This window comes from Penicillium nucicola (assembly GCF_028828085.1).
Source record: "Penicillium nucicola strain IBT 29836 chromosome Unknown utg000007l, whole genome shotgun sequence".
Classification (NCBI taxonomy): Eukaryota; Fungi; Ascomycota; class Eurotiomycetes; order Eurotiales; family Aspergillaceae; genus Penicillium; species Penicillium nucicola.
The window spans coordinates 674,852-701,344 of NW_026643131.1; the positions used below are offsets into that span (position 1 = coordinate 674,852).

At 46.8% G+C, this 26,493-nt stretch overlaps 9 protein-coding genes across 9 annotated transcripts; 6 read left to right on the forward strand and 3 right to left on the reverse strand.

Annotated features, from left to right (window-relative positions):
* Positions 1 to 848: 848 nt before the first annotated feature.
* N7511_007312 (uncharacterized protein) lies at positions 849 to 2,968 on the forward strand (the record flags this gene model as incomplete). The annotated part of the gene is made up of 4 exons (XM_057129689.1): positions 849 to 1,027; positions 1,080 to 1,323; positions 1,578 to 2,028; positions 2,088 to 2,968. 4 exons carry the CDS (start codon positions 849 to 851, stop codon positions 2,966 to 2,968), a joined length of 1,755 nt encoding a protein of 584 aa, XP_056982757.1.
* A 1,637-nt stretch (positions 2,969 to 4,605) lies between these two features.
* N7511_007313 (uncharacterized protein) lies at positions 4,606 to 6,601 on the forward strand (the record flags this gene model as incomplete). Its single annotated transcript, XM_057129690.1, has 5 exons — positions 4,606 to 5,017; positions 5,071 to 5,171; positions 5,233 to 5,918; positions 5,979 to 6,447; positions 6,506 to 6,601. 5 exons carry the CDS (start codon positions 4,606 to 4,608, stop codon positions 6,599 to 6,601), a joined length of 1,764 nt encoding a protein of 587 aa, XP_056982758.1.
* Positions 6,602 to 6,712: 111 nt separating this feature from the next.
* N7511_007314 (flavin-containing monooxygenase) lies at positions 6,713 to 8,753 on the reverse strand (the record flags this gene model as incomplete). Its single annotated transcript, XM_057129691.1, has 4 exons — positions 6,713 to 6,754; positions 7,012 to 7,631; positions 7,688 to 8,110; positions 8,165 to 8,753. The coding sequence occupies 4 exons, from the start codon at positions 8,751 to 8,753 to the stop codon at positions 6,713 to 6,715; spliced, it is 1,674 nt and encodes a 557-aa protein (XP_056982759.1).
* A 1,692-nt stretch (positions 8,754 to 10,445) lies between these two features.
* On the forward strand, positions 10,446 to 11,391 carry N7511_007315 (uncharacterized protein; the record flags this gene model as incomplete). Its single annotated transcript, XM_057129692.1, has 2 exons — positions 10,446 to 10,873; positions 10,938 to 11,391. 2 exons carry the CDS (start codon positions 10,446 to 10,448, stop codon positions 11,389 to 11,391), a joined length of 882 nt encoding a protein of 293 aa, XP_056982760.1.
* Positions 11,392 to 11,875: 484 nt separating this feature from the next.
* On the reverse strand, positions 11,876 to 12,565 carry N7511_007316 (uncharacterized protein; the record flags this gene model as incomplete). Its single annotated transcript, XM_057129693.1, has 1 exon — positions 11,876 to 12,565. One exon carries the CDS (start codon positions 12,563 to 12,565, stop codon positions 11,876 to 11,878), a length of 690 nt encoding a protein of 229 aa, XP_056982761.1.
* Positions 12,566 to 14,130: 1,565 nt separating this feature from the next.
* N7511_007317 (uncharacterized protein) lies at positions 14,131 to 15,111 on the forward strand (the record flags this gene model as incomplete). The annotated part of the gene is made up of 2 exons (XM_057129694.1): positions 14,131 to 14,294; positions 14,343 to 15,111. The coding sequence occupies 2 exons, from the start codon at positions 14,131 to 14,133 to the stop codon at positions 15,109 to 15,111; spliced, it is 933 nt and encodes a 310-aa protein (XP_056982762.1).
* Positions 15,112 to 15,527: 416 nt separating this feature from the next.
* Positions 15,528 to 16,568, forward strand: N7511_007318 (uncharacterized protein; the record flags this gene model as incomplete). Its single annotated transcript, XM_057129695.1, has 1 exon — positions 15,528 to 16,568. The coding sequence occupies one exon, from the start codon at positions 15,528 to 15,530 to the stop codon at positions 16,566 to 16,568; it is 1,041 nt and encodes a 346-aa protein (XP_056982763.1).
* A 1,823-nt stretch (positions 16,569 to 18,391) lies between these two features.
* Positions 18,392 to 20,037, forward strand: N7511_007319 (Zn(II)2Cys6 transcription factor domain-containing protein; the record flags this gene model as incomplete). The annotated part of the gene is made up of 4 exons (XM_057129696.1): positions 18,392 to 18,448; positions 18,501 to 18,968; positions 19,020 to 19,145; positions 19,195 to 20,037. 4 exons carry the CDS (start codon positions 18,392 to 18,394, stop codon positions 20,035 to 20,037), a joined length of 1,494 nt encoding a protein of 497 aa, XP_056982764.1.
* A 1,126-nt stretch (positions 20,038 to 21,163) lies between these two features.
* On the reverse strand, positions 21,164 to 26,370 carry N7511_007320 (putative esterase; the record flags this gene model as incomplete). Its single annotated transcript, XM_057129697.1, has 18 exons — positions 21,164 to 21,313; positions 21,370 to 21,678; positions 21,739 to 22,531; positions 22,589 to 22,735; positions 22,795 to 22,908; positions 22,964 to 23,145; positions 23,201 to 23,275; positions 23,325 to 23,470; positions 23,531 to 23,649; positions 23,708 to 23,740; positions 23,793 to 23,971; positions 24,039 to 24,182; positions 24,237 to 24,289; positions 24,340 to 24,788; positions 24,843 to 25,047; positions 25,107 to 25,834; positions 25,898 to 25,989; positions 26,053 to 26,370. The coding sequence occupies 18 exons, from the start codon at positions 26,368 to 26,370 to the stop codon at positions 21,164 to 21,166; spliced, it is 4,236 nt and encodes a 1,411-aa protein (XP_056982765.1).
* Between the last annotated feature and the right edge of the window lie 123 nt (positions 26,371 to 26,493).

A 26,493-nucleotide genomic window follows, 5' to 3' on the forward strand; every position in this document is an offset into this window, starting at 1 on the left:
CTCAACATATAGGGCCCCAAGAGACTATTTAATAAGTAGGTCTCGACTTGTAGCCGCCGACGACCAAAAGTACTAAAGCCGCCCTATTGGCTAACTGTGGTGGCATGCATGTGATGGAAAACGTCCGGACAAATCTTCGGGGTTGCGTTATTGGGCTTAGAACAAGTATGAACCGATTTTCAGGTACACTGGGAACAACTCTACAGTAAACTGCCATTTCAATAGAGGGCATTTTGGTTGTTCTGTGATACCTCATCTCGCTTTAAGCAGGTTCATTCAGGCTGATATACAGTCTCACTCATTGGTTACATACTGTAGCTGATATTTATTAGTCTGCTTGCGTCTCAGCCGACGCCTCGTGGGGGCCGTGGCCCGCAGTCCCCGCAGTTCAATTAGTGCTGATATTTGATTTTGCGCACATACCATTGAGCGCATATGTTGTAAGCGAGTCTGCCGGGCGACCTTTGGGTGATGGTACTATTAACAAGTTCAAAGCTATAGTTCAGTGAATCCTCTGTAATTAGAGGGAGACCCCCATATTCCTGCGAAAGACATGCAGGACTTTCCATGCAGGCATTTTCATGCCTGACTCAGACTAATTAACTGAATTCTCACCCGGATATAATATTCATGCATGCACGTGCGGCACAGCTTGGGCAGCCAATATGTACATACAGCCTCGCGCCGTAAATTCTAGCCCCCACTTACCCCTCTAACAGCCATGTCTGTTCTTTTGGAGCAACAGGCGGAATTCGCAGTCTGTGGTCCTCCGTTTTGAAATCTCTGATTAAACAACAATTCGTTTTTTAAAATCGGTGGCCTCTTTCGGGTTTCAGCGATTCTAGAAAATGAGTACAATACAGGAACCAGCAAGACCCGCGGTCGTGCGTCAGTTTATTTCCGAGCTTAAGCCTCATTCGGACCTAGCTGTCCAAGCAAGGTCGTGCCAAGAGGACATGGAGATGGAAATTGAATTGAAAGAGAAAATCCGAGTCGATAGAATTTACTATCAAGAGCCCATCGAAAGGTATTTTACATGGTCCAGATATAAACTGAGGATACTAACCGGTCTCAAATAGCTCTTTTACCGGAGTCGAGATTGCCCGCCAAGCTCTTGAAGCCGAATGCGACAAGTTTTTCAAATCGCAAATGAGGGAGGAAACCGAGAAGAAGAAGAAGTCGAAGGCTTGGCGAGTATTTCATCACAACAACGCTACGCAGCAAGTGGCGCAGCAAATTAGCAAAGGTCGGCTTCTAACCGTGGACCAAATCACAAGAATCACGAATGAGCTCCAAGAGGAATGGAGACAGTCCAGTAGCAAGGTGAGCAGCTATACCACTGCAAAGAATGAAGCATTGAGAAATTTGCAGAACGAGGTGATTTACAATGCATATGCCAGGTTGCAACGAACTTTAATAAAGTTTGCCAAATGCTTGATTCGCACAAGCAAATCTTCCAATGTTTTCCCAGCCAGTCAGATTACACATCCACTCTCTGTGGTGCTATCACCATGATCATTCAGGTAAAGCATTGACGGAATACCAAGCAATCCGTATACTGACTGATAAAATCCCAGACTTCCCTTACCTACTCTAATACCGCAGAGCAGCTCTCATCATTTGTAGCAGACCTGTCCGAGCGAATCTCGATTTGCACAGCGTGGCTCGATCTGTACCAGAAAGCAGCTATGAAACAGAGACTTACGGAAATATATGAGCAGTTCTTCCGTTTCTTTATCAAAGTGGCCTCCTGGTATGCGAAACCAAAGGTGAACAAAGTTCTTGATTCTTTGAATTCCAACCTCAATGAAAGTTATAAAGCGGTAGTCAATGATATTCAACGGTCTATTCAACTTCTCAAAGAGCAGGCCCAGATCGAGCACGCACACGAGACCAGCAATTTTCGCAAAGCAATGACGGAATCAACAATATTCTTCAAGGCAGAGCTAGCAAAAATTCGAAGCCAGCGCGATGTGGACAGTGATCTCGGTTGGAAAGTATGTCAATTTCTGGTGGAACAATTTGGCTGTGAGTTATGTCTCCTCTTGGTATCAACAGGACCCACGCTGACACTTCATAACTTCAAGCATCTGAAAGGGCCCATAATTTGATCGGAACATCTGGAATACGGCTCAACCAGGCCGCGTTGATAGATTCAACTGAAGCCACCGAAGCGCATACTTCTGAATACCTCTGCACAGAGAGTCATAACAGAGCCGAGGCCGAGGTACTATGCTCACACCTCCAGGAACTAGTTGACCAAGTGGAAGCCGGTGACGGAATCAAATCAGCCATTCAGGCAGGGCGGCTCGTCACCGAGCCAGTAATTATCCACGCGCTGCGGAAATGGACCATGGCTTCAACGGGCGAAGACCTCATACTCTGGGTTATAAGTCCATTTGAGATTGCCCCACCAACAAGTGCCGAGCTTGTTGCCTACGGAGTCATCTGGTCTGCAGTTCAAGCCAAGGCGCAATTTGTCTCATATATTTGCGAACGACCTCGACCTGGTCAAGTACCCGGATTTCAAGGGGCTGAGGATAAAGCTGCTGTTTTGGCTATGGCATATAGCTTGATCATGCAGCTCCTTCAATTCCATACTCCGGACGATGAATTGCGAGTCCAAAAAGAGATTATTGATCGACTTACGCGACCAGGTGAGCGTTGGAGCTCTGCTTTGGCGCTCCTCAAGTGTTTGTTGGAAAACACGCCCACACTGCGATATTGCATTATCTCGCGGATTAATCTCATTGAAAACAATGCTCGTGAGATGTGCAGAGAGTTTGTGGACATGCTTTTCTTGCATGTCAGAAACTCAAATTGGCCGCTGCGAATTCTGTTCACCACGTCGGGGCAGTCGAGGGCACTGTTGGAGACCGTTGGCCGGGAAAGTAAAGTAGAATCTAATAACCACATTCACCAAAGAAAGGGGCATATTCTTTATGGTGCTGTTCAGATGCCTGGGTAATATCACACTGTGATGAACCGCAATAAAACAAGAATACGATTTGTCTGCATGGGACCTCTCATTTGTTTCATGTTCTCCATGAATAGTTCATTTTAATATTTTCTGTTCGATTGAATCTGCTACATATGATAGACTTCACGTACTCTAAAATTTATTTCAACCGACTTCACACACGGCTAACTCCTTTCTCAGGGTTAGAGAACAGGAAAAGTCACGATCTCCCTTTCGCGTCCAGCAATCAAATGCAATAAATGGATATAAAAGGGGTTCTTTCTTAAAGTTCCACGCGCTGCTCAGTTAGCCATTTTTTAACGTATCAAGCAATTGTCCAGCCAATTACAAAGCCTAAATTTACTCGCCGAACTATTAGTCAGCTTTACCAACTTGGATACCTAAGATATAAAAGGAACTCAATGTGTATCATTTGCATAGCAGGATAACCTTTCGTCGCATACTACAAAGTCGGCCTTCATAGGTTTTGTCTGTGCTGTGTTGCTCGCTTACCATTTCATTGAAATGTCACAGAAGCAATGCTTGGTAGCGCTTTTCTCCTGACGACTTGCAATTTTCAAATACTTTTCGGCGAATAATATACTCTCCTTCCCATAACATGGACTTTCGTCGGTGATGTATTGAGATCGGGTCTGCAATCCACGGTGAAAGTCCGAACTACGTCACCCTCATAATCGGACAAGCTATTGCCGGAGTTGGAGGTGCCGGGATCTTCTTTGAGACTTTGATTATCATTGCCAAATCTGTGCTTCTATCGAACAGGTTAACATACACGGGCATTAGTGGTGCCGTATGGGATATAGCAATTGTGGTTGGCCCTTTACCAGATTATACTTTTGCGTGGGAATTTAATATTCTTTGAGCACTCCGTTGCCATCTTTTTTTATCAAACTCCGAAAAACCAGTCTAGCTCAGGTCTCTTGGCGCTGGTTCTTCTGTAGTATCAAACAAAACCCTACCCAGTGATTTTCTCGGCGCGAGATAACTTTGTTTCAGTTAATCTACTCTTTGGCCCCGTCGCCATCCAATCGATTGCGGGTTTTGTCTCACGGCACCCCGCGAACTGCGCAATTGGCTAAATCTGTGCTACAGTACGTCCTGAAACTGGTGCGAAAACCTTCACTCTTTGATCGATTCTCTAGCCCCAATAGCTTGACGTATATTGCTTTTCACATGAATTACATCGGGTCTGTACATTTTGGTAAATTAAATGCATCCGAGACCTCATTACCCAGCCTCAAAGTCACTCAAGAATAAGATATTGAAGTAGGAACGACGCGATGACAGTCTGTTCGAGCAGACAGGTCGATGCTAGCAATGGGGAGCATAGGCAGAAGGCTAATAAGAGGCCAAATAGGAGCACGTGGGGGTGGTCTCAAGAAAAGGATTTGCCTGCCCTCTTCTAGAATAAGTGGATAGGTCTTATACACATCATATATGCTGCATCATCCGTAGACCGCTACTTCATACAGTAAGCAATTCCCCCACTAACTTACAGTATCTTAATCTTTTATTACAAGTGGTCGAGCGAAGATGGCGCCTAACCTGGTCCTTCAAGTGTTATTTCCTTTATTTTCTTCCCCCACTGCCTATGAGTGTGAGTGTGTAGCTAGTCATCGCCCTTAATGACTGTCAATTCCAGGAAAAGTCGCGGTCGTTTCGAGACGACCAGCCGCCTCCTGGCTCAAGTTGTGAATGAGGGGCTGGCAACCGCGACGGTCAAAACTTCAGGGCACATGAACCAGAAATATCTCATCTTGACTAGCCATCAAGAGAGCTCCGAGAACCCTGAACGCTGGGTCAAGGTTGGGCTGCTGCCGGATACCCACTATGAACTCAGAGACGGTCGAGTGATCTCTCTGGTACGACCGGGAAGCTTCAAACCGGTGATAAGTATCGGAACGCTTTCTATCGAAACCGAGGTGCTGGAACCGGAGGAAATCTTCGAGCACATGCGTCCCTGGCTGTTGAATGTGGCAGATGAATCTCTACTCCAGGAGATTGGGAGAGAGCTGAAAAACTCTAGTGATAACCAAGGTTAGTAAGCCCACTAAACTAATTATTATGCATCACTAACAAGTCCTAAATAGAGAAATGGCTCGAAATTAGTGACGGGATGGAAAGAGCAAACTTCGACTCGTCCTCGATAGAATGGGAGAGAACCATGGTCTTTGGCCATCCCAGTCACCCGGTAGGAACATTCGATAACAACCAGGAATTGTGTGCAAAGACTAATAGAATTTATTTAATAGTATCACCGTCTCTGTTACGCACAGGCTCCATTAAAGCCTCACAGTCCCAACGCTCTCCCTGGGATGTTGACACCATCTATCGCATTTGTATCCGTTCTTCGCATCGACATGCATCCCTCAGGTTTTTATGAAGAGACAATGACCCCTCTTCTCAGGACATTAGACATACCTCAGCCGAGTGATGATCGATTGGTTGTCCCCTGTCTCGTTCAACAACTCCCGGCCGTTAAAACATATTTTCCCAGCGCCGTGGTTGTCAAAATCATTGAGGAATGTGTAGACGCGCAAGCATCCATGCGTACCTTGACTAGCCGTCCAGAGCTAGGGTTTCCATATCACCTCAAGCTCTCGTTGGCTTGTAATATCACATCCGCACTACGGACAATTACCCCATGGAGTACGATGGGCGGTCCAGTGTTCAGCGAACTACTCGAGCGATTCCTTCCTCCGGACTTGTGGGTATTCCGGGAGATTGGCTCTATTACAGGGAGTCAGTCGGACTTTAACAAAGCCAAGCACTTTTCCTGTATTCTCCGCGATAATCTGGAAACAAAAGCCCAAGCAAATGATGAAACACTGATCCTGGCTGCTGCATTGGCACAACATCCCCCAGAAGCCAAGACTTCTTACGCTGAGAGCTTGTATAATTTGGAAAATGTTCAGAAAAAAAAGGATTGGTTCCGAAAGTAAGTATTTCATACTGTAACCACACACCTTGCGGGAGGGATGTTGATATTTTAATATAGATATACCGCATGCTTGTTCAAACTTACAATCCCACCCTTACTACAATATGGAATTGCGCTTAAGGCGCATGGCCAAAACATCGTTGTGCGTGTCTGTCGGCAAACTGGAGACATCAAGGGATTTGCAGTACGTGATTTTGGTGGGATCCGATTACACGTCCCGACGCTCCGAGAATATTGTGGCGGTGGGCTGGATGCGATTCCCTCGGGGAGCGCTGTTCTGACCAGTAATCTACATAATGCGTGGTCCAAGGTGCATCACTCCTTGTTACAGAATCATGTCGGGTTTTTGTTGAGTGCTTTGGGTCTCGAACAGCAGGGAGGATGGACGATTGTGCGGGAGGAACTCGCAAATGTTCTCAACCCCAATGAAAACATACGGGGACGGAAACTCTACGATTTCTTCGTGGCAGATACCATGCCATTCAAGTGCTTTTTGATGGTGCGAATGGAAGGAAAGTACCGTGATGTGAGTGATCTAATACGACGTCCGTAGTTTTCATTGGCTAACTAGAGTGCGGGTCTAGTATGTGGAAAGAGAGCTACCAAATATCGTGGCTATGAATTCTCCCCGGTGGAAGGAGATTCTAAAGATGTATCAGCCACGATTACATCGTACGTAGATCGTTCAATAACTATGTTGATTGATATATAGTACTGTAATGGAGACCCTTGATTAGGTCTATCGTTAAGATAACCCTGCTCAGGCTGTTTTCTGGCAATGATGCAACATATTAAGCTTTGTCGTCAATCGAACCTCGCTGATCATATTTTGCCTGTGATTCACGTAGTACTTGTATGTACTTAGGGTGGCCAGTTCAATGTTATTTGCAAAGATTCTACCGTGAAGAATGATAACTGCTCATTCCCCGCTCTATAGCCGCGATCTGCAGAGCGACAATCGGAGCAAATTGCCTCGACCACATAAAACTGCCCGTCATATACCAGAACCCTGGCATACCAGTTGGTCTCCAAAGCTATGAGGAATGCGTCAGCCATGTAAGACAGTGCTGAGCTCAGAATCTTGACTTACACCATTGCGTTCTTGACTCTCATTCAAACCGCAAATATCCCCTACCTTGTCCCGAACTTCGGGCCCCATGATACGCTCAACTATCTTAGTACAGAGCTCGAAACCCGTGGCTAGAATGATCATGTCAGACTCGATCTTCGTGTCATCACCCAGGACGATCCCATCGGGGTAGTATTCTTGGACACCCGACTCGCATCTCTGCACTTTGATCTGACCGTCGATAATCATCTGACAGGCTCCTTGGTCAATGTAAAAATGACCTGTCTTGAAGATCTGATGATCTATTATACTATCCCCACCATCTCCTCGCTTCACTACCAATCCAGCCTTTTCGAGCCCATCCAACATGACTTTGTCTTTCATTGACATCATCTGAGACCCTCCAACGCTGAGGGTGCGCACAACGGGGATTGACAGTGAGTTTCCCAAAAGGTCAGCATCTTCGGTGCTCAACCCAGGAGTTTTCCACAGTGGTAGCGCAAAGTCTTCTAGAGAATCTCGAGAGACGACAAATATCTTGCCACGTTGCACCATCGTCACATTCTCGGCTCCATGGTTGACGAAGTTCTGGGCAATGTCGTGAGCGCTCGTCCCAGATCCAATGATTGTGATCTTTTTTTCTTCAGATCTGGCACAGCAGCAGCTGACTTATGTGCCACGGTGTGGTAAATTTGACCCTTAAACGATTCCTCGCCCGGGAAATTAGGACGAATTGGAATATCGCTAAATAAACCCGTCGCAAGTACCACATGCTTGGGGTTGATGGCTTGTACACCGTCCTTTCTCACCAGCTCGACTGAGTACCGTTGCTGAGATTCATTGTATACAACGTTTGTTGCAAGGGTGCTGTGCTTTATGTTGAGACCCATGATCTGCCCATAGTGCTCCATCCATTTTATGACATGCTCTTGATCGAGATAGCGGGGCCAGTTGGTAGGATATTTCAGGAACGGGTAGTGGTCACCGAACAGAGGTGTGTGCAATTTCACTGTATCATATCTGGCTCGCCATGAGTCTCCAGGTCGCTCTGCTTTGTCCACAACCAGATATCTGAGACCAAGTTCTTGCAGATGGGCGGCAAGTGCGAGGCCAGATTGACCTATATTCGATTGTTAATACGTTGACCTAGTGTGTGGATCTATTGCTGGCTTACCTGCTCCAATTATCAAGACTTGCAAAGCGTCACTGTGAATGTCTGGTGTTGAAGCTTCATGGTTAGAAGCACCAGAAGTTCCATCAACCTCCTCCGTCTCCTCCGTCTTCGCCGTTCCCTCATCAACCAAATGTTCAAGCATAGTGAATACAGTCCATGCCTTCCATTGATCCGGCTCAACATTCGCCAGCCTCACAATACCTCGTCCATCGCCGAACTTGCTTTTAAAGCTAAATCCAGACTGTATGAACTTGAGTCCTCCCAAGTCTTCCAAGTGCGGCTGCAATGCACCAGGTTGGTCAGCTTTGAGCTCCGTAAGCCCAGCCTCCGAGTTGCAAATGTAGTTGCTTATAGCCTCGGCCCCATTCAAACTTGTGATATCCCACGAAAGAGATATGAAATCTCTCCACCACGACTCCTTGTCTAAAAAGTGGTCCAGTGCCTCTTCGGGTTGACCCTTCTGTAAGCTTTCCGCGAGAGATGAAAGCCAACCACCCGTAATTGTGGCCGCATCGAGTTGTTCCGGCTTGAGCGATGGGTGAAGGGCAAGTGGTGGAAGAGGAGCCAAAAGAGGGAATTCGTCAGACATAGTGAAGTGGTATGATTATCTGACGAAACTGGCGGAAGGAAGAGTTGAAATAGATAAAGAGAGACCCCTCCATCGTTTTGCTAGTGGGTGGCCTTAACGCAGCTGATCATACCTCCGGGTAGATGGTTGGCTGGTTTTTGGCCCCATGGGCTGAGCTATATAGTACTAAAATATTAGCCCGAGCCATCCCGCCCCTCGCGGACGCATGCTTACTAGATGCACGGGAGCGGGAGAAGAAATCGGCACACACCCTGGGCGAATTGGAACATCCCAGCATGGGTTGATAGGGACACTGCGCCGAAGTGTACACGGGTAGCCGCGGGAGGCATCTAGGTATGAAGAGCGCGCGCAGATGCACCATCTGCCTTCCCAAACCACTATGTCCTCCCATATATCCCTTTAATATCCTATATCATATAAATAGGCCCCGTTCTTAGTCCTTACTTCAGCCTCAATTGCTGCTTATGTCGTTCATAGCCAAATGGGGTTAGATTAATTTGGCACCGTGGAATCGAATAGCGAACCGAGGGACGTACTCTCTCAACCCTGAACCGTAGTCGTAAGTTTAGTGAGTACCTAGCGTTTTCTGGACTGTACTCCCTAACCTCGGGATCGAGGCCTTCTTAGTCGTTATCGGCGTTAGACTTAGCGCATTAGAACTAAGCAAGGACGACGGTCTGATATATAAACTTGGCCACGTAGCGGATGGCCTGAGCGTGGTTAGTAAGCGTGTCGTAGTCGGTGGCTTTTACCCTAGCTCCTCATAGCTAGTTAAATAGCCGTTTGCGGAGATCCCCGTACGTCTCACATTAAAGTAGGACACGTTTCGGGGTTTTAGAGCCCTCTCCGCAGTGGCAGAACTAAGTTATATGGCTAGGATTCGCTGGCTTATCTTCAGGCTAATGGTCTACCTCATCTACCTTGTGATATCAATATATTGTACGCCCTAGAAGTTTGTATTGAGATCTTTAAGTCAGACTGAACGAACATCGACATGCTCGCGATCAATTTTCCCTTTATAAAATGGGCCTAGTTTTCCCATCCTAGCTTTTGAATTTTTTGAATGATCTCTTTGACAGTCTGCGAACCATTATTCATAACCAGAGACCATGATGATGTTTGTATCTACATTCGTGGGTTGAACATGACCTTCGTATATATTTGAGTTATATTATTAATACCAACACGTTTGGGTCATGGCTATTCTCAGTCATCCAGTAAATCCATGAATATTGAAGTGTTGCCGCGCTTTCTTCGCTAAAAGATCAGTCAGAAGAACTGGCCGTGTCAAACGTGTCTTGTTCCAATTCGCAGGAGACGATCCATCGCCTCAGCTCTTTACGCTGACAAGCGAGGCTGACTCAAAGATTATAACTTTGTCTAGCTCTATCCGGTAAACTTGTTGTCTGACATCGTTCGTAATGGGCCATGATTGGCCGACAAAGTCTCATCCGGTTCGCGGGGTAGGTCTAGATTCTTGGCCTACAGGAGCATAGGTGGGAATTGAAATCGGAGCCTCCCGATTGACGGCGTGGATCGTCCCTTAGCTAATTTGATGTATTTGTATTGAACCTAGAAGAGAAGGGTCGCCTTATAAGTAGGATTCGAAAGAAGGGACCATTCCGTCAACAAGGAAAGTGAACTTCGCAATTTCCCCCATGCGAAATATCCTTTCCTTACTCAGTTGTGACGATGGATCCATTTAGCTTGACTGCTGGAACACTTGGGATCGCTGGAGCAGCGCTACAGAGCATAAATGCTTTAATCCATGACATCAAGGCTATCAGAGATGCACCCGACGTATTGGCATCCCTCAAATATGAGCTAGCGGCCGTAGAGGCCATTCTTCTGGCCTTGGACAGTGCACAAAAGACCTCTAAGCTTGACCACCTTACGGACGATGCGAGACAAGCACTAAAGCTGGCTGTTACGAATTGCCAAAAAGCGTCTGACAATTTCGGTATGAAGCTGGCACGATGGACCAAGCGCTCGGATGCAAAGATGCGCGCTTGGGAACGTGTCCATCTCGGCGTCTTTGCTGAAAGATCTGTCGAGAAATTATGTCAGCAGCTCAACCGCTATGAGTCCACTCTAAACATAGCAATAAGCACTGTTACCCTGTATGTTTATCTTCTGCTTCCATATTTGATTCAAGCATTGGCCACAGGCTCATTGGCTTTTTAGGCTGTCGGTCGCAGCATCTGACACTACCTCCGAAGCGATACAACGAGAGATTTGTATCAAGGAAACTGAGCTCACTCAAGAGATCATCGAGATTAACAATCAAAAGGCCGTGTCGGAAAAGGCCTTGCAGAGCATCGCAGAAGGGCAGCTCTTAGATGACCCTCAATATAGCACCGAAGCGATTCAGCAACTCCAAGATCAAGATGCTGGACTAGATAATTCTCGAAAGCTACTAGAAGAGCTGCTCGCGGAGGTTTGCCACGTGAGCATGGAGCAAACGATCACAAATGTTGACATTAGTGACGGTGGAAAGCTCCTCGTCGGTCTAGTCAATACCGATGATGATAATGGAGAGGTTCGTCAGGAAATTCACAATGTTAAAGCCACAAGCCAAGGCAAGGGGATCGTGGGAATGGCCAAAGGGTTCGATGTTAATGCGTTTTTCAAAAACTAGCTGTACCATGTAGCAGCCAGAGAATAGGTTGCTACCCTGAATTAAACGCACTTACATTGTCAATCTGATTTGATAGAATAGTGTTGTCGGTATCTATTAGGCTGCAAGCCAGTTAGCGAAGAACAGTCCAGATTCTTGGAGTGCGACGACTGGCAGTGAGTGCCCAGAGAAACGAACCATGGTCTAGTATACTCCACGGTGCTGACACTGGGCTCTTTAGTAGAATATTGTGCGGATCACCAATGGCTTCCTATGGTTCGGACAGTAAAATCACTTTTCAAGCTCAGGATCTATGATCCGGGATAAAACTAACATGCCTGCTTCCACATATCTTTTGTCCACAGGCCCCTCTACAAGGCGGTATTATGGATAGCACCGAGATTTAGGCAGCATGATATATAGAGATACATGCTATTCATCTTTAGAAAAGAATCAGGGGCCTAATAATTCAAAGCTAATATATTAGCCTTCTGCCAGGCCATTCCTACAAGAGCAAAGTAATAAAAGTGGCAATGACAATCAATACCGGAACTTCAGAGACACCCAATCGTCTACCATCATTGGACTCTGACTCCGCGGTGACAGAAGGGCTCGAAGTGGGCGGCTCGGTCGCCTTTGCAAATTCGGCGCTAGGATAATCCCGTACATTGCTCATTCCAGCGCAAAATCCTGTAAAGCTCGACGCCGTGGTAGCAGCGGCAAGATTTGTGTTAGTCGCCGTTGAGGTAGAGCCGGCCGTATATCTTGCGCAAGCAAGAGCTGCGCTGTCCAAAGCATCGGGGACATAATACGTCGACGAATAGCACGCGCAGGAGGCTAAAGCAGATGAGTCTAGTGCGATTGAGCTGTGACTTCCACTAACAGTCCAGGAACAAAGGGACATATAGCTTTGAAAGATGCTGCAGCCCAGTACTGCGATCGGTGTTGTGGTGCTAGTTGCGAGCACTGTTCCTTTCGATGGTGTGGCAATACCCGTCGATGATGTGGCAGTACCAGTCGATGATGTTGATATGGGGGTTGTGCTGCCATTTCCTGATAAAGAGGCAAAATCCCCAAGTAGGCCGCTAACAAGATAGGCCAGGTCCGTAAGGCGGTCTACCGGTTCAATTAGATGGTTTAAAAGCGGAACTCCTGTGAAGAATAGGCTTACTTGAAGTTGAGAACAACGGGGCATTTGAGCCACTGCCTGATGAGCTGCTATCGGACGTATTCGGTATGTCTTCGCCGTTGTTTGCTGATCCACGAAAGTTTTCAGGGTGCACCGCTGCAGGAATTAGAGAGCGATCAGGTGCTTTCATTGGCGGTTTTGGTGGCTCTCCCAGCCCGGGTCTACTAGGAGGCAATGCTACCACAGTAGTTGTAGGATAGAGAACCAGAAAGAATAGACACAGAGGTCTCAACATTTTGCAGTAAATTGAAAAAAAGAGGAGAATATGAAGCGGAGCAAAGTCTACTGAAACAAGATTTCAACCAAATACAAGATTGAGGGACATGGTGACCTTATAGGGGCGCGAAAAGTCTTCTACGGCTCAGATTACAAAAGAGCTTTGGTGAAAGTTGGGTGGAGTGTTCGTGCATCACCTGAACTGAATTCAATCGCATCGAAATATAAGCAATAACCAAATCATTTTGTTGATATCGGCGGTAGTTTGCGCAGATCATGTTCCGAGCGGTGCTAGCGCTACGTGGTCGTTCTCCTATTTACGTAGTTAGAGTCACTCTGCCCAAACCAACAGGCGACCTGACCAATCAGAACACTTTTTAACCCGAGACTACTTCCATAGGCACGGCCTTGTACCTCGAGGGCGAGATAGGTAGATAGGTAGCCCTGGGGGTAGTTCCAGTCACATTGCGCCCCAAATTATAAGCAACCCGACCAATCAGGGGGACTTTTAACCCGAGACTAACGCGGAAAGACCTCGGGAGACCGTGTGCGTAATTTACTATACTCTTAGTGGAGTGGGCCGCAGCGCTCGGGCGCCGATCCATATCATTCTAGTTTCACACACGTGACTAACTATTGCGCTCACCTAGATTTGAGCGTAAAATTCATAGAGAAGATTATGCTTGGTGAATTGTTTGTAAGTAAGTAACTTCATATGAAATGTTAGAAGTGAAAGTCAATTTGACCGATCAAACTAAAGGAGTGCACAAATAAGTTGCCTTAGCTTAGAGGTTTTGTTTCTACTCAGGGTTCCATGTTGGGAAAATTGTGACTTTATCTAGAGCCCCATGTGTCATGAAACGGGCTGAACTAGTGGATTTCTTCTCGCGAATCGGACGACCACACGTGTTGTGGAGTGCGGCATGTCTACTCGTATATGACCGTTAGTGAACCATCGCTTAGATTAGGGAACAAAGCGCGCGGCAACACGTGGATCTACATGATGACTTCAACCTTGGAGGTACCTCCTGAATGTGTTTGAGATCCTTGGTAATCAGCGACTTCAGCAGGACAGTCGAAGTTCCAGACATTCTTTCTAGGAGATTCAATTCACTTGAATAAGCCACTTGGATTCACTATGCTTTCGAGTCGAGATACGATGGCCCCGGCTAGAGACACAAGGTTGATAAAACGGACTACCGTGAATATCTCCGGAGTGAGCGCAGAATCCGGTGGAAAATTATTTGCAGGATATGCGGATAATAGTATCAACAACACATACCACGGTGGGACACACTACCATCAGCATCACGGTAAGTTCTTGGGTAGAAATAAGACTGAGCTTCGTTTTAATCATGATACCCCTAGAGCGGCCTGAAACCCCTCCGAGCCCCTTGTCCACTGTCCCCTTCACGCAAAATCCAGAATTTATCAGTCGCGATAATCTACTCGATCAGATTCACGAGAAAGCCTCGGCTCCAGGTAGCATGGTAGCGCTTTTCGGTCTGGGCGGTGTCGGGTTAGTAGAATGCAGGCATAAATAAGATTGTTGCTCATAACTCGATAGGAAATCGCAACTTGCTATCGAATATTCCTACAGGGTACGATCCCAATCGCCGTCCACATGGGTCTTCTGGATTCATGCGAGTAATGCAGCCCGGTTTGAGGAAAGCTTCCGGGACATTGCGGACCGAATTAGACTTCCAGGCCGCCATGATCCCAATGGAAATATCTTAAGGCTGGTACAAAATTGGCTCCTGGATGGGAGGACAAGCAAATGGGTTCTGATCGTTGATAATGTTGATGACGACGGATTTCTTCGCAAGCTCTCTGCAACGGATCGGGAGGGCCAGAGAAATGGTCGAGCCAATGCCTCGCCACGGCCGCTTCTAGAATTCCTCCCGCAAAGCTCGAATGGCTCAATCCTATTTACCACTCGAAGCAAGGAACTAGCATTGAAACTCGTCGATTACAGGAATCTTATCGAAATCGAACCGATGAAAAGATTTGAGGCTCTTAGACTTCTGCAAAAAAAGCTTGAACTGCGAGAGGAGAGCGAAGCGAGCGTCAAATTAGTGGAACAACTCGAGTTCATGCCACTGGCAATCGTACAGGCAGCCAGCTATATCAAACATCGAGCACCCCGTTGCTCGGTATCGCAATATCTAAAGAAACTTCAGAAGGGCGACTCCGAAGCGATCAAGCTTCTTAACGACAAGGCAGGGGATCATTGCCGAGAGTGGGGGAAAAGAACTCCATTATGGTTACATGGCAGATATCTTTTGACTATATTCGACGAACAAGACGGTCCGCAGCAGACTTACTCTCTCTCATGAGCTTTTTTGATCGGCAAGGAATTCCAGAATGCCTTCTTGGAAAAACACGTGAGCTGGATACAGATGATGGATTTGAGGATGACCTTACAACTTTACGAGACTTTTCATTCATTTCCGTAAACAACGATGGCACACTTTTCACGATGCATAGATTGGTGCAATTGACTGCACGTTTATGGCTGCAATCTCATGGAAAAACAGAGCGGTGGAAAAGACGATTCATTCACAATCTATGGCACGAGTTTCCCATAGCGAAGTTTGAAAACTGGGAAAGGTGCCGTTTCCTTTTCCCCCATGTGAAATCAGCTATATTGCATCAGCCAGAATCACCAGATTCTCTAGCACAATGGGCTACGCTACTTTACAGAGGCGCACTATATGCCTCGCAAAGCGGTAACATTGCGGAGGTGAGAGAAATGGCATCTAAATCAAGAGAAGAGAGGGAGAGAGTTTTTGGTGCCAACAGTGAAGATGCCCTCGCAAGTACTGCGATTTTAGCGACAGCATTCGATCTCGAAGGCCAGTGGAATGAGGCCGAAAACCTGTTTTTACAGGTGATTGAACATCAGAGGGTAAAGCTTGATGAGGACGACCCTGAATTGTTAAAGAGTATAGAGAACCTGGCAGAGACTTATTGGAAACAGGGCCGACAGGAAGAGGCAGAGAAACTCACAGTGAAAGTACTCTCGTTGCGTAAGAGGAGACTCGGCGAAAACCACCCCGACACACTGACGAGTATTACCAACCTAGCGGCGACGTACTGGATTAAGGGCCGATGGAAAGAGGCTGAGAAGCTTCAGGTGCAAGTGATAAATACTCGCAAAATAAAGCTCGGTGAGGACCATCCTCATACTCTGGAGGGTATGGCCAGCCTTGCGTGGACATATTGGAACATGAATCGGTGGGAAGAGGCCGAGATGCTCCAGGTGCGGGTGATGCGAACTCGCAAGATAAAGCTCGGTGAAGATCATCCTCACACTCTGGAAAGTATGGCCAGCCTTGCGTGGACATACTGGCACATGGATCGGTGGGAGGAGGCCGAGCTGCTCTTTGAGCCAGTGATGAAGGCTCGCAAGACGAAGCTTGGTGATAACCATCCTGACACACTGGAGACCATGGCCAACCTAGCGTCGACATATTCTAGCCAGGGCCAGTTTGAAGAGGCCAAAAAGCTCCAGCAGCAAGTGATGGAAAGTCGCAGGACAAAGTTAGGTGATGCCCATCCCGATACTCTGACAGCTATGGCCAGTTTGGCTTCCACATTGTCGGAACTGGGCCGGTACGAAGAAGCCGACCAGCTTTTTACGCAGATTGTGCAAAAGCGCGAGATATGTCTCGGCGAGAACCACCCCGATACCTTGACCAGTATGGCTGGCCTAGGGTCGGAGTATGGGAAGCAACATGGTGGCAAGAGGTTGAGGAAGTTTTGGTCAGGGTGGTGGAGACGAGCTACATAAAAATCACCGATAGCCATGTCTCTGCGCTATCGGGTATTGCCTGGAAATGTTGATGTCAACTTTATAATTCTCTTATTGCGTAGCAGGCTCTTTGGCCAATTATAAATCATGTTCGTATGATATATCTTGCGCTGAAGCTTTACAGTTTTCTATTCAGCGGCCTGAAACAAATGAGGTGAGATCCAGTGTGTCCTCGAGGGGTGAGCTGCTTTCGAACTCTACTGTAATAGTAAATCCCAGTAACCACTGTACTATGTGACAATACAATACTGCGGCTCCCAAAATGATGCGATTTCTTCAAGAATTCATCCACTCTAGGGTTTTGGTGGTAGGGTCAGAAAAGATTTGCATAATGTTCTTCTACATATAAGCTGGACATGTTATTCTCTAGCTTTCAGTAACTTTCCCGTGCGTCAAAGGTTTCTTCGGCGGGTGAATTTAATTTTGAAACCCGCTTAGTTTGCTTCAGAATTTCAATTTCGTCATCTTGGTCGAGAAAGCGTCAGGAATTTTGAGATTGGAATCTTTATTAATTGCGATGGTAAACATCATCGACACATGCAAATCCCGAGCCGGAACCCTGGACATCATAGATCATGCCCAGGTGATCATCGATGTTTGATGTGGACTAAAGAGAATCATGACTGCACGGGTTACGCTTGGTTATTCGGCCTGTGCAATAGAGATGATAGTTCAACCTCGGAAAATAGGCACCCTCAATTTAATTACCGGTATTCATATTCCGCCAGAGCTCAGTGAATTGATCAACAAACGGTGTCTCTACTGTGTTTACTCATTGCACTGACGAGGCTTCGAAATTAGCATGCATTAGCGGGGCTGTTGGCACGTAGAATTGATATTCCGCGAGTATCAGGAATATCCTTGAATAACGTGTCTGGGTCAAAGCTGTGGTCTTCAAAGATCTGCTTCACTACCCGCTTGAGCTCGGTCGTGTTGAGTCTGCCCCAAATCATTCCTTTCAACACTGGTAAATAAGGATAGGGCGAATTATTGTGGATAGGGATCCTTTTGTGGTTTGCTGAGGTTTTATTCTGAGCTGAGCCAGTTGGGGTACAAGAATTTGATACGAAATAGGTGGCCAAGGCCTTCAATCCAGTTCAAACACGGAGCGATAATGGCACAGACTGTTCGAGGATCATTACACCCTGCAGGTGCCGATACGATCATGATTAGTTATGGGGTTAGAGAAAATGCACACAGGGACCCGCAACATACTTACTCTTCTAAGCGATCGAAAAAGAAGAAACGACAATTTTGGGATGACCAGCCAATAAGAACATGTCTTAGACCGAGGAGAGGTCTGTGCAGAAAGTACGAAACTTGACTTCGGGCACATATTTGCAATGAGTATACAGACTATGAATGCAGATCTCAGTCTTTGGATGTAGCGCATAGACAAAAGTGACCCCTGGCCAAGTTTCGCCTCCAACGACCGAAGAGACTACGTAGATTGGTGTAAGCGAAATTGGCCTATTTCCACGGTGTCATAGTCCAATAATCTTTGGCATGAGTTGGGTTTCCACAAGAGCTGACCCATGGACGTTGGCACGTGCATAGAATTCACGAGTCGTTCCTTATGGCTGGAGTAGATATACAGGGGTATGATGGGGGCTTGTGATACATATTCCATCTCCCCGCTTTTGATCTATTCCTCCACTCACCATCCTCACTTGGTCCAAGGGTAGTCATCAGTTTACCGCCCCTGCCCTCTGAGTTAGAAAAACCAACCTCACTAAGATCAGGTTGTCCACTGCTCCCTACGCCTTTTTCTAGTGTTTCGGTCTCCCACCATCGAATCTAAGATGCGACTTGTCTGGAAGTCTGACTGCTGTGACACGTGTCGAAATAGGAAGGTCAAAGTAGGTTCAGACCTTGATTCGAGTATTGCTAAGTATTAAAATTTGCATATAGTGTGACGGTGAATATCCTATCTGCCGCAACTGCTCCAGGAACAAGCGTACATGTGAACGTACCTACCAAAAAGGTCGTTTGGTCCGTCTTCCCCAAACAAAGTCGCTTGTTCTGCCTAAGCGGCAGTTCCCCTGCACGGTAGGAAATCTGCCGACAAGCCCATCGCAGGGCCACTTATATCAGCAACAATTCCTGTCATGCTTTCTGGCCGACTTTTTTCCGTCGCAATCTAGTGGCCTTCAGATCTTTTCCTACTTCGAAGACTTGTGCAAGCATCACGGCGAAAGCGACTATATCAATGTCGGCTCTTCCGCCCTTAGCTTGGTTTATTTTGGCCAAACTCATGGAAACGAGCATCTACTGAAGTTGAGCCTGCAATACTACCACTTATTACTGGGGATGGTCTGCATAGCTAAACAACCGACGGAAGATGTCATTATTGGCGCAGCACTTCTCAGCATGTATGAGGTATGTAGTTCAAGCTATGGTGTTGAAATCCCATACCTAAGGAATGATCAGGTTTATAACCCAGTCGAAACAACTTCCTGGACGATCCATGTGCGCGGCGCATGTAATCTTGTTGCGACTCGTGGACCAGAAAGCCCCATCAACCCGCGTCTATTATGCTTAGTGCGAACCATAGGGGTAAGCAATGTTTTTATAAATTTTAGCTCTCTAATAACTTACAGTCTAGCAGTTCTATGAGAGCTTAGGTCGTCGCAAAACTACATTTCCACCGAGCCCCCGATGGAATGAGATTGTTTCAAAGACTGAGCCATTCGAGCAACTTCTGAGCATTATACTCTCTCTACCCCGGCTTGAGGAGCTTCATGACAAAATCGAGCAGTCTGAATCTGCAAAACGTTTGTTCCTTAGCCAGCTCACAACCACATATTCCAAACTTCGAATGTGGTATCTTGAATTTCTTAATAGCCAGAAATTATGCACTTTTGAAAAGCGAACGGCTAAACCTGGCGAACTATCCTTTGTCGCACACTACCCCGAGTTGAGAGACACATTCCCAGAGGTCATCATTTTCTCAAGTCGCTATATCTGCCAACTACTTCTACTTTGCTGGACAGGCTTCTTCGTGTTGAACCACGAGACTTCTAAGTTTGTAAGAACGTTCAAGACCACGATCGAGTACACTCAAGATTCACACCTCTTATCGCCCGCTCAACATCAATGCCCATGTCTTAATAACGAGTCTACGATCACCGAATGGTCCGGTTCCTTAGATCAGGAAACGGATACGGGGATTTATTTGGTTGAGAAATGCGCCGAGGTTTTTGCAGAGCGAATATGCCAGTCAATAGTTTACGCAGACAAATACTCCTATGCGTCTGCGATGAAGTTGATGATTATATCTCCGGTGTGGATTCTGCAACAATATTTTATTGATAAGAAAGACTATCAGCGGGCATTGTGGTGCCGGTGTGCTCTCGAAGCCATCCCGCCTAGAAGAGTGGGCTTCGGTTCGCTTCTTGCAAAGCTTTCTGTCCAGCAGTACCAGGAAGTTGGTGGCGGCAAGAGGTAAGAGATAGGTTGCACAGTTGCAAAGGCCTGTAATTTATTTCGCTTTATCTGAGACTTTTCCCATCTCCTTAATGTACAGGGGAGTCTGGCCAATCCATCTGTTGGCAGACTGGCTTTAGCAGAAGCCAGGGGAAGAGAGAGAGAAGAAACTTTGTTTACTCCGAACGGGCGACGGGGCCTCTAATAGGCCCAGCCGTCCTGTGCTAGCTGACTAAGGTCTGATGCCGGTCACACTGGCTTCGAAATTATTCCTATAATCTTGTACTCTAAAGGAGAAGTCCTATGTTAATTTCCGCCCATTCTTAGCTAAATCCATGTATCGGAAACAACCAAATCAATGGTCATGAGGGGGAGGCAATAAGATTTATTTGTCTGCTCTCGAAGACGTCAAAGCCATACCTGACGACCGATACTTTTAACTCGTCGGAAGCAGGTTGTGGTCTTGAGTCAAATGGGGTTCCGCCAGAGCTGTTGTATCTGATGACGATGGGTGAGTCTGTGGATATCATATGGTGTTTCCTTTTGCTGATCAAGTGTCCCAAACGCTGAGCCGAATACTATGAAACAGTCATTTTGGCATGACCATGTTTCCTTTCAGGCCCTGGAGGCAATGTGCTTATCTCACATCGAAGAGAAGGAGGACAAACACACGCTTACTTGTTACCGTTTCTGCGTCTATATGAAAGCTGCCGCGTTACTTTTCCAACTGCCAAAGAAAGATCGGAGTGTACCACTTCAAAGGCATCTTGAACAAAGTAAAAAGCAATATGAACATGAGGTACATAACGCTCTTTCCAAGACAGACTATCTTGCACCGCCAGGTATGCTTCTCTTGCAAGAATTTCTGTCAGGTGTATGTTGGACTACGTTTTCCCCGTTCAACTATATTGACATTATCAGGCGTACGGCTAAGTTTTTGCTTCAACTGGATAAAGCGCCTGCACCAGGTGAATTCAATTTTAATCGATTAATTAATTGATTGATGCTTACATCAGGTTCAGCTATCATGATACTCAACAACTTCACCGCCAAACTATTCACCACAACACACGTCTTACCACATCAACACTCACATATCCATTCGCGCTGAAGATGAAAGGTAAACAACTTGAGGCACGTTTCCATGTTCAATCACGCATCAGTTCCGAGACCACATCGGCAGCGCTTGAGGACTTGGAATAGGGAGTTCCTTCTTTATACTTATTTGGGATGAACAGATAGTCTTCCGGCCATCCCGGCAATCTGCCACAAACAGAACGAACTTTTTCCAATACACACTGGATGATAACGTCAGACTTATTTTACTCACGAGCCAGAGCAGTCGAGTCCTTACCTGCGACCAGTCTGTGCCATCAATGCATTCGGTAGGTTCAACAGCAGCGTCCGTAAAATCGCACACAGGCAAACTCCATCGCATTAACTGCCACGCAGGAATATCAGCGCCGGATGTTTGCGGAACCCAGTCGAAATATGAGTTCCCGTCAACTTCGGATACCCATTTGTTCGTCGTTTTCTGAATCAAGTAGGCAGATCGGGCGATGTCATGGCCATTGAACCCATACTCTGCTGCCAACTTTTCAATCCCTTTCGGGGCCTTAATTTTAGGAGTGTGGAGGTGGTTCTGGAGCTCATCCTTCAGAAGCTGTTTGAAATTAGCATTAAAAGAGATAATGAGGACACCGGATCATTTGGAAAATCATACCAGTAGAAAAGCGCTGCCATCAGGGTTGCAGTACTTGAAATCCGAACTATCTTGATTCTCCGGTATGCTTCCATTCTCGTCGCAAGGATGGTATTCAGAGCCATCTCTATACAAGATCGCTTTGTTGTCAATCTTGACAATAATAATGAGGTCTTTCAACCACAGCTGGTTGATCAAAGGAGCTGCAACAAACTTCTTCAAGTCTGCGTTTTTCGGCATCAGGGAGCTTTCGGTAGAGAGACTGCTGACGCTGGCAAAATTGCCGCTCTGCAAAATTCGAGGGATGGAAATAGGCTTGGTCACCCAGTTAGGGTCAGCAGGGGGCGTATGGAGGAAAAGAGTGTTGAAGAAACTGTCTAAACTGTTCGTGACAGCGTTCCGAATGCTGTCTGCTTTATCGCCCAGCTCCGCATAGGTATCAAACTTAAGATCCGCCGAGGTTGTTGAAGAGAGTGTGGCTACAGCACCAGCTCCAATTGTCGCAGCGCCTGCGGCAATACCCGCCATCGGGTTCACCATGAATGCAGCAATAATGCTGGCCGCCCCGGCGCCAACAGTCAATCCTGAGGCTGGATCAAGAGTAGTTCCTGGGTCAATGGAATGTGTGTATTGAGTGACCATGCTGGCGGTTTTGAAGGCCATGCTGTCCCAGACTTCTCCCATCACTCTATGCACGATTCCGAAGTATCTTGCCAAATTTCGGACACCGTATAAAGCCTGTGTGCGGTACATCCGATTGTCGCGACAAAGGTCATTATCATCAAGGTTGCCCACGGTACAGGTCTCACGGGCACTGTCATATTAGTTAGAATTGATGATAATGATAATTCTCTGCCTGCAGAAAACTTACTTGGTGCACTCCCATGTGTAAGCGCCGTCCTTCTTGAGTCCTTGATAACTTGCCAGTACACGGGCCACGCCACCAACTTCTCCGTCACCACCAGGCCACTGGAAGTCATTGTTCGGGTCAAGAGCAAGCTTTTGATACCAACCAATTCTGTTTGAATCCGAGTGTTAGTTCATCGATTATAGCCTTGGATTCGACTGGATACATACGTCGTAGTTAGCCATGACCCAGTGTCCATTTCTTTCCAAAGATCCTGGTTGAGGCCGCTGAAATCGCTGCAAATTTTCTCTTTGCGATCGTTATCATCTAGTGGCCAATGTTCACTAGGGTTTTGCATTAGTTTGAGATCCAGCAATGTTAATAACTGGGTGAACATACCTGTAACCATCAGGTAGCTCGTCACCCGCATTGCCAGTCGGAGTCGGGCTGATAGGAGGTGTTCCCGTAGCTGTAGGCTGATCAGGTAGCGTGAATGAAGGTAGCCCAGGATCCTTGGTCGGGTCCCCGTCGTCCACAGCGCTACTATCACTGCCAGGACAAGTATTAAACCATGTATATGCCTGCCATGGTAAGTATTCACCGCAACCCATCTGACCATTATCTCGGAGGACTCACAATATTACTGCGAGGAATAACGTTGTGCATGTCGGCGCGACCTAGACCTCCAAGATTTGGGAAGAACAGATTCGCCTACATCAAATCAGTCAGCAGCCCCTGATACAAGCAACAGTTCACCTACTCCTCGGTCAGATCCTTGATAGCGTGGTCCATCAAGCAATTCCCATTGCCAACTAGATCCCGCAGTAGGAATCTGGCCTTTGTTAATCCAGACGAGCGTATTGCCGTTGAACTTATCCACCCAGAGGAAGTCAACAAGACTATCACCTAGAATCGATCAATCAATATATGGTTTATAATAGGGCAATATTATGAGCAAAAAAATACCATTTACATCGGCCCACTGATGGTTAGCCCGATCGTAGCCCTGCGTGCGCTTGACTTGGCCTTGGGCCTCGAACTGGTTTTCGGCCTTATTAAGCCAGCCAACCGTTCGTCCATCTGGCCTATGGATAATGATTAGTATCGGTGGTGTATCATTGAAAAGAAAACCGTGAAACTCACTCCATGCAAAGGTAATCTGCGCGTCCATCGCCACTGAAGAAGTTAGTACCATGGTCTGAGATATATGGGTAGAAATTGGACAAACTCAAGGTCAGCCACCCTAACTCCGATATCATAAAGTCCAACTCCCCACCCTTGGGTACATTTAACGTCTCCGCTGACAACTCCTTTGTAGGTAAGGAAGCCACTCTTGATATCTTCATTCCAATGATTGATCCAGACCTCCGCTGCACCGGTCTCACGATCGACTGCCCAAATATCACACTATAAGCCATTAGTCAAAGCCGTTAGAATTCATACCTGAAAACGGTCTGGGTGATGTTTAACGCACTTTACCATCGCCATCGAAGTCCGCCAGATGAATACTCTTGCGCTCTCTTCCTAAGTTGAAGATTTCGGGTCCTTCAGGGACCCACACAGGGGGTTGCTGAATGTTTCCGTAAAGCAAACCACGACCGGTAGGAGAGACCCAGATCTGTAACAAACATTAAATCTCTCAACTCATCGTGAAGTACGCAGAAAAACTTACATAATCATCTGCACCGGTTCCACGCCAGTCACAATAAAAGTCGCCGTCGCCTACTTGATCTTGTTAGCGAAATAATAGCGTGAGGCCAAAAGGTATATGCGACCTTTAAGGGTCGTTCCACCCTCCCCTAAATTCTTCCAGACATGGGTATAGTGGTTGTAAGTGTCCGCATTCTTCACGGATTCAATCCAGACATAATCGACACCTCTGCCTGGGTATACCTGGCCGAACTTGATGCGATCCCTAGCCCCCTCCACCCCCATACCGGCATGTGTGACACCAATTCGTCGCCACTCAGGAACAAGACTTCCTTTGCCCGAACCACGCTGATTGATGTATGTGGTCACTTTGCCTTCCTCATCTAGCCAGAGCCAGTCGGAACGGAAGTCCCCATTGATATCGACAAGGTGGACACCTCGTAGATCGCCCATACCTTTACCAGTGAAGACAGTTCCAAGATCCTGCCAGTAACCACCGAATTCCGCTGTTGGTGCCTCTTTCTGACCTCCGTTTCTCCAGCATTGTATGTCACCATCATTTTTGGCAAGGCAACTATGAATGTCAGGGCTTAGCCTTGGAAGACTATGAGTATCACCGGTAACTTACTAATCGAGGCGACCATCACCATCAATATCCCCGAGTCGTACATTGGCCTGCACTAAATCCCCCCCAGGAGCAGCTTTGAGGAGACCGATAGACTTGAAAATCGGAGGGCTTCCACCTTGGTTGATCGATGCGTACATAGCGCCCTCTTGGCTGATACAAATGAAATCGTCCAATCCATCATTATTGAGGTCACCCCAGCGTACACCTAATATATTAGAATAGAAAAAAGTAAAGGAATTGCAGATTGATATTCAGTGTACTCACCTCGCGCAAGACAATTATCCTTCACATCAATCTCCACTGGATTTCCAAATTTTCCATTGCCATTGTTGGCAAACATGAACGTTCCTTTGCCATCTCTAGTCCAGACAAGCTCGTCCAAGGCTCCTTCACGGTGGGCACCTCCCTGATTAACTAGTTGTGCGTAGTTAATACCTGGGTGGGTATCATCCTCAGAGCTAGTGATGCCAATTTGGTGAATACGGCCCATGCTCTCCGCGTTGTGTTTGTAGTCACCATCATCCCAGCCACTACCACGCTGAGTCTGTACCTTTCCTCTGCTGTCATTTCCACTGCCGAACTGTTTCTCACAGGTGGTGTCGACCCAGTCGCTTTCGCCAATGTCTTTTGGGCTTTGCAGATATCCTTTCTTCTCGGCTTCTTGAATCGCAGCCCACCACACCGAGGCCATCTTCACATATCCTTCATCGGTTGGGTGGGTTTTATCGACAAGCTCCGTAACCTTAATGAAGTCATTCATCTCCGCTAGAACGATACGTGCACCCTCCTTCATGCGAGCAGCTGCGATTTGGCGGTACTGCTCGTTAATCAAGGGTACATTAACTATACCGTTAAGCTCGTCGTTGACCAGTAGAGTCGAGAGGATGATTGTTGTTCCAGGGATAGCATCATATAAACGAGTAAGGAGCTCATTCAATCTCTCCCCAGCTGTATCAGGGAAATAATCCTGGACAGCATCGTTTGTGCCAGCACTGCGGGCAAAGCAAGTATGTTAGCATTGACAGATTATGGGGTATGTCATAGGAGAGCTATACTTGATCAGAATAAGATTCGGGGCTTTGGGGATAGTCTTTTCGGCCTCCTTGGCGACCTCGGCAATTCGGTATCCAATGTGCCCTTCGTTGTCCTAGACAAGTGGCATGTCAACTCAATAAAAGGTTTTGCTGCAATCTCTGTGCCGTATACTTACATTATCCTTCATATCTCCGGCCTTGAGCGAGCCAACCATGTTGACCTCCCATCCAGCATAACGAAGTTGTTGGCGGAGCACTTTGCGGTATCCATTTTTATCAGATGACTTGTACCCGGTGGTGATCGAAGCCCCGAGAGGCATGATTCGTAAAGGAAATGGCTTGTCATCACGAGCTTTAAGGTGGTGAGGAGCGTTGGACCTATGGTGGTCATAGTGATGAACATGGTGTGAAGGGTGTGCTAAAGTGAGTGTAAATAGCCCTAAACAGACGATGAGTATGTTCATGAGTCGCCTCAGGCGCAAACTCGGCTCCATGATGAGCTTTGGAAAATTCAATTTGCATTGTAAGAAGATAGGAATCCGCTCGTTACATTTTATAGTTCTTTCGATGTTGAAAATCAGGGGCTAGGCGCAAGACTACTTGTCCTTCTAACAATC